This window comes from Petromyzon marinus, unplaced genomic scaffold, assembly GCF_048934315.1.
Source record: "Petromyzon marinus isolate PM22_M1 ecotype Great Lakes invasive population unplaced genomic scaffold, UKy_Petmar_22M1.pri1.0 PM_G_Scaffold_41, whole genome shotgun sequence".
In the NCBI taxonomy this organism is placed as follows: domain Eukaryota; kingdom Metazoa; phylum Chordata; class Hyperoartia; order Petromyzontiformes; family Petromyzontidae; genus Petromyzon; species Petromyzon marinus.
In genome coordinates, this window is record NW_027422993.1 from 1,736,528 (window position 1) to 1,742,930 (window position 6,403).

Here is a 6,403-nt window from a genome sequence, read left to right on the forward strand (position 1 = left end):
CGTGTGTGAATGTTTTGACTTAAAACTTTGGTGACTGCAGGAATTAATATTCTTGGTTCTTTCGGTAAAGTCACGTAGATAGAAAATTTAATAAAAATAACAAATTATAATTTAAATAAAAAAATTTAAATAAAGCAAAAAACCCACGACATTTCGATCGCAACACAAGTGGTCTTTATCTTATTGAATTTAATCTGTTATTTGTATTTTCTATCTACGTGACTTTACTGAAAGAACCAACAATACGTGCATCAATGTCTATCGGTCAAAGACGCTAAGCGCGTGCCGCTGTTGACTCTGAATGTGTGGAGGGGAACACCTTCACCACGGGGAGAGAGAGACAGAGACACGGATAGCCTCGGCTATGTTGATTGATCCTCGATTCATTACTTGGTGGAGTGAGGAAGAATTAATGCTGAGCAGATGAAGGTGGCCAGGCATGGTTCTGGTCACACCACCACCTGTTTACTCATGGCAGTGTGTGACAGTGTCAAGTTTGTGTTTGCAGTAAAATCTATTAACTCTATTGCACACGGAGGTTATATCAAAACAATAGGTTATTTTTGTTTTCCTCTGGAAATCTTCATACGAATGGAAACAGGAGGTGAACACAGCACACACATGCAGCTGAAGTCGGATCTGTTCATCCCAGCATTCAAGGACATCTGAGCCTGGATTCACACCTCTAAGTTGCGATTGAACATTAATTTATGCATTTCTGCATAACACAAATAGTATTGTTTTCAACACCCTTTGCTATGTCAGCTGAATTTAGCTTTAATAAATATTCCTTTTGTAGTCAGACAGCCGAAATTGTGTGCTTAGAGTTTTGAGTTAACATTCATCTTGAAGATATGAAGGCTTCCAGGCATATTAATGACATTTTCCCTCTCATTGTGTGCCATAACAGCCCGTGGAGAGAAACCCTTCAGGTGCACTCTGTGTGGGAAGGCATTTGCACGTTCATGAAATCTGATGAATTTGAGAAACTTTTCATTACATCATGAATATATTAATAAGTATTGACGTGTAAGTCACGTGTGCATTCCTCTGTGCCTGACGTGTAGATGGTGTGGATATTCTTTTTTTCTGTCTGCAGCTGACGCTTCCTCTGCAGAATTGGTCTGATGGAGCAAAGGCACTCAGCGCAGCTCGGTACGACAAGTCAACAATGCGACCAGCGTGCATACAGCACGGACCGGACTGGAAATCTGACACGGCACCAGAGAAGTCACACAGGAGAGAAACCCTTCAAATGTACTGTGTGTGGGAAGGCATTTTCATGGTCATCTGCTCTTAAAAAACACCAGAGAACACACACAGGAGAGAAACCCTTCAGGTGCACGATGTGCAGGATGGCATTTACACAGTCATGTAATCTTGTAATACACCAGAGAACACACACGGGAGAGAAACCCTTCGAGTACAGTGTGTGGGGGAAGGCATTTTCAGATTCATTTGCTCTTAAAACACACCAGAGAACACACACGGGAGAGAAACCCCTCAAGTGCAGTGTGTGTGGGAAGGCATTTTCAGATTCATCTCATCTTCAAAGACACCAGAGAACACACACGGGAGAGAAACCCTTCAAGTGCAATGTGTGTGGGAAGACTTTTTCAGATTCATCTACTCTTAAAACACACCAGAGAACACACACGGGAGAGAAACCCTTCAAGTGCAGTGTGTGTGGGAGGACATTTTCACATTCATCTACTCTTAAAAAACACCAGAGAACACACACGGGAGAGAAACCCTTCAGGTGCAGTGTGTGTCGGAAGACATTTTCAGGTTCATTTGCTCTTAAAACACACCAGAGAACACACACGGGAGAGAAACCCTTCAAATGCAGTGTGTGTGGGAAGACGTTTTCAGATTCATCTACTCTTATAACACACCAGAGAACACACACGGGAGAGAAACCCTTCAAGTGCAGTGTGTGTGTGAAGGCATTTTCACGATCATCTGCTCTTAAAACACACCAGAGAACACACACGGGAGAGAAACCCTTCAAGTGCAGTGTTTGTGGGAAGACATTTTCACGGTCATCTGCTCTTAAAAAACACCAGAAAACACACACGGGAGAGAAACCCTTCAAGTGCAGTGTGTGTGTGAAGGCATTTTCACGGTCATCTGCTCTTAAAACACACCAGAGAACACACACGGGAGAGAAACCCTTCAAGTGCAGTGTTTGTGGGAAGACATTTTCACGGTCATCTGCTCTTAAAACACACCAGAAAACACACACGGGAGAGAAACCCTTCAAGTGCAGTGTGTGTGGGAAGGCATTTTCACAGTCATCTGGTCTTAAATCACACCAGAAAACACACACGGGAGAGAAACCCTTCAAGTGCACTGTGTGTGGGAAGGCATTTTCACGGTCATCTGCTCTTAAAACACACCAGAGAACACACACGGGAGAGAAACCCTTCAAGTGCAGTGTTTGTGGGAAGACATTTTCACGGTCATCTGCTCTTAAAAAACACCAGAGAACACACACGGGAGAGAAACCCTTCAAGTGCACTGTGTGTGTGAAGGCATTTTCACAGTCATCTTCTCTTAAAACACACCAGAAAACACACACGGGAGAGAAACCCTTCAAGTGCACTGTGTGTGGGAAGGCATTTTCACAGTCATCTGGTCTTAAATCACACCAGAGAACACACATGGGAGAGAAACCCTTCAAGTGCAGTGTGTGTGGGAAGGCATTTTCACAGTCATCAAATCTTAAAAAACACCAGAGTACACACGGGAGAGAAACCCTTCAAGTGCAGTGTGTGCGCAAAGGCATTTGCACATTCATCAAATCTTCTAGTACACCAGAGAACACAGACAGGAGAGAAACCCTTGAGGTACACTCTGTGTGGGATGTTTGCACAGTCATCACATCTTAAAGTACACCAGAGAACACACACGGGAGAGAAACCCTTCAGGTGCACTCTGCGGGAAGGCGTTTGCACATTCATAAAATCTTCAAGTACACCAGAAAACACGGAAGCATCAGAAGATCTGCAAGGAGTGGAATCTGAAATCAGCTTGTGAAAGTCAAAGTGCCACAATAAGCCCATCCCTCACGAAACAAGAACCGGACGAAAATCGCAGCTTGGACACTTTTAAAGGTATCGAGGTGAAATATGAAGAGGTGATGGTGAAGAGGGAAGAAGTGATGGTGAAGAGGGAAGAAGTGAAGGTGAAATGTGAAGATGAAGATTCAACTCCAAAATGGGACCTTCACATCGATGGAGGCAACGTAAAGCAGAAGGAGAATTCTGACTGTGAGGCAGAGCGAGGCAACTCCCAGCAGTTTGTGGAAGTGGAGGTGTAGGTGGACTTCCTCCGAGACAATACAAAGTCAAGTGGAGACCCGGTAGATGTGTAAGCCAGAGACGATGTCGCTACAATAGATGCACCTTTGTCACAAGCCTTTAATGACAATGTGAAGTTGAACACTTTGTGGGCCCGTGGGTTGGCTAGATCTCTAACCAGGAGCAAGAGCCAATAAGCTCCCAAGCATTCACTATGTTATAATAATTGCTTTTACACGGTGCTTGCTTAATCGCCTCAGCAACTCGGAGTTTTGTGTCGTACCTCGCCTGAAACACTCAAAGAGCATCCTCAAGTAGCAGCTGCCCCTGTGTGGCACAAGGTGGTGGCCCTGCACTGGCCTGCATGTGGACAAGAGCCTGTCAGTAGGGGGCGATGATTGATGTGTCATCTCAGTTGTGTGGTTTGTAGGTAATGTTTAGAATTTGCTACATTTTCACTCAGCCGCCAGCATGCAATGGCCTACTCGTTTTGAATGACACAATAGTATGTTTTACATACACGGTGAAGCAGACTGTGCAACTTTTTTAAAAAGCTTCTTGTTAATATGATGTAACGTGATGCAGTATATTTCACTGCAGTAATCCAATTTTGTTAATATGCCTGTCAATAATTTAGAATGTATACTTGTCTGGTTTTGTGCATACTTGTAACATTTGATCTATAAGGGTCAAACATTGATTAAGTGATGTTATGACAAAGTGTGTGTGTGTGTGTTTGAAAGTAACCTGTACAGTTTACTCAGGTGAGACCCGTTGTTCTTGTGATACAGGTCAAAGGGTACTTTTGTGTTCCACGAAGCATCTGGAGCAACTCATTGTCTTTGAAATAGGTAGCACGCTCGGATCATTCATCAGTTACAAGGCATACCACTTAAAAGTTACACGTATAGGAGGTACATTCTCTACAACACGAATTGTAGTTTTGTCTTACGTGTTGATGTAGATTTTGTCTAACTAGGACTAGAAATGCACCTTGCTGATTCACGTCTGGATGTTCGTACCTATCGTTTGAAGCAAACCCCACTGCTGTTGTTGAAACGCTGTGCACCAATAATGGTCCAACACGTTGACGGCCTTCAGGCCAGGAAAGTCACAACATTTACGGCACACGAAGGACGCATTCACGCAAGTACCCCATGCTCCGTTTTGAAGTTTTAAAATGAAACATCTTTGAATTGTGTTGTGTTTTGAATTAGATAATTGTATTTCTTCATTAAAAGCTTGTCTCAATTTACATCTGGAAGACTTCATTGAAAAGGACATTTCGTGTGAATTTTCTCTCGTCGTTAAGTAGACGGTCTTGCCGGGGGTTCGGTTCGATGCGGCCCTTTACCTGGTTGGGATTGCGGGATCGAGATAAGGCGACACGGAGCTGGCCGTGCGAGAAGACCGCCGTCTGCAGATCGATTCCAACGTAATCGAACGTCTGTCCCTGCGCCTCCGTCGTCCATGCAGGGGGCGCGTAGGTTTGCAGCGCCCCCTGCATGAAAACAACGGAAAGTGCAGCGCTCATCACAGATAGATAAAGTTGTGCGCTTATATTTAAAATGTTATTCTTTTTTAAGGTGATGTTGAAATCGGAAAGTGTTTGATGATTTCAATCAGATTGATTCATTATTATGCAACACATATCTGAGCTTTTGTGGTCCTGTTGAGATCAAGTTGGAAAGAGTCCGTGACTATAACTTCGCTCAATATTGTAAACGTGTTTCTATTATTTAGTTATTGTTGTTTAATACCAACTACTTCAGATAATGGGGTTCAAGATGTACTTGAATGGCACGTTCATTGTTCCGGTGTTTAATGGCTTGGACGTTGTGGCAAACGGCTTCCATCGATGTGGAAGTCAATGGTGGATGATGATTTGACATTTCGGTGTTCATTTGGAGTAGATTGTTTAACTGTTGCATACCGGGTGGTGAAATGCTTTGCCAAGTACCTGAACTGTTTGACCAAGTGAATTAATGAAGAGTTCGATACGAGTTTGAGCGTTAATATTCTTGCGGAACAACAAAGGTCTGATATTTTAAAGATTCCTGATCGTACGTTTATTGCGACAATGTTCATAGGGAACACGTGTGGAGGAGAGTTCCGGGTGAAGTCTCCCCTTACCTGGCAACCATGGTGGCTGTCCGCTGATCACTCTCGCTCCGTCACAGCTATGAGCTGTAGGGACGGGACGCTCCACCCTGGCGCTGTTTTAATTCACAGCACAAAGAGCGGAGAGCCTCATCCCTGCAGTTCCCTCCTGTTGTGCCGCAGCATTTACCGCGTAACGAGGCAACGTTTTCATGAGCAGTGCGTTCCACTACACACCCACATGAGCGAACCATGTGCAACAGTGTGCGTACTACACTACTATACACTACACTATACACAAGACTATACTAAACTATACACTACACTATACACTACACTACTATACATTACACTATACACTACACTACTATACACTACACTATACACTACGCTACTATACACTACACTATACACTACACTATACACTACACTAAACACTACACTAAACACTATTATACACTATACAATACACTACTATACACTACACTATACACTTATACACTACAATATACACAACTATACACTACTATACAATACACTATTATACACTACGCTATTATACACTACACTATACACTTATACACTACAATATACACTACAATATACACTACACTATACACTACTATACACTACACTATACACTACTATACAATACACTATTATACACTACACTATACACTTATACACTACAATATACACTACTATACAATACACTATTATACACTACACTATTATACACTACACCAGGGGTCGGGAACCTTTTTGGCTGAGAGAGCCATGAAAGCCACATTTTTAAATAAAATTCCGTGAGAGCCATATACTTTTTTAACACTGAATACAACTAAATGCGTGTATTTTTAACTAAGACCACCAATTTTAGAATATAATAAGTCTCTGAATGTATCCTTTTTAATAACGTTATACCAACAACTAATAATAAATAAAATACTTCTTACCATTCATGCGACTTCTGGTGCTGCATTGTTTTGCTGATGGCTTTG

At 42.5% G+C, this 6,403-nt stretch overlaps 1 protein-coding gene across 1 annotated transcript; it reads left to right on the forward strand.

Moving 5' to 3' along the window:
* The first annotated feature begins 1,325 nt into the window (after window positions 1-1,325).
* Window positions 1,326-3,731, forward strand: LOC142917080 (uncharacterized). The gene has a single exon (XM_076061779.1). It carries the CDS (start codon window positions 1,347-1,349, stop codon window positions 2,889-2,891), a length of 1,545 nt encoding a protein of 514 aa, XP_075917894.1. The 5' UTR covers window positions 1,326-1,346; the 3' UTR covers window positions 2,892-3,731.
* Window positions 3,732-6,403: the final 2,672 nt, after the last annotated feature.

What these genes read in the sequence shown, in the direction of transcription:
- LOC142917080 (XM_076061779.1), top strand. Translation starts at nt 1,347, where the DNA reads ATGTGCAGGATGGCATTTACACAGTCATGTAATCTTGTAATACACCAG.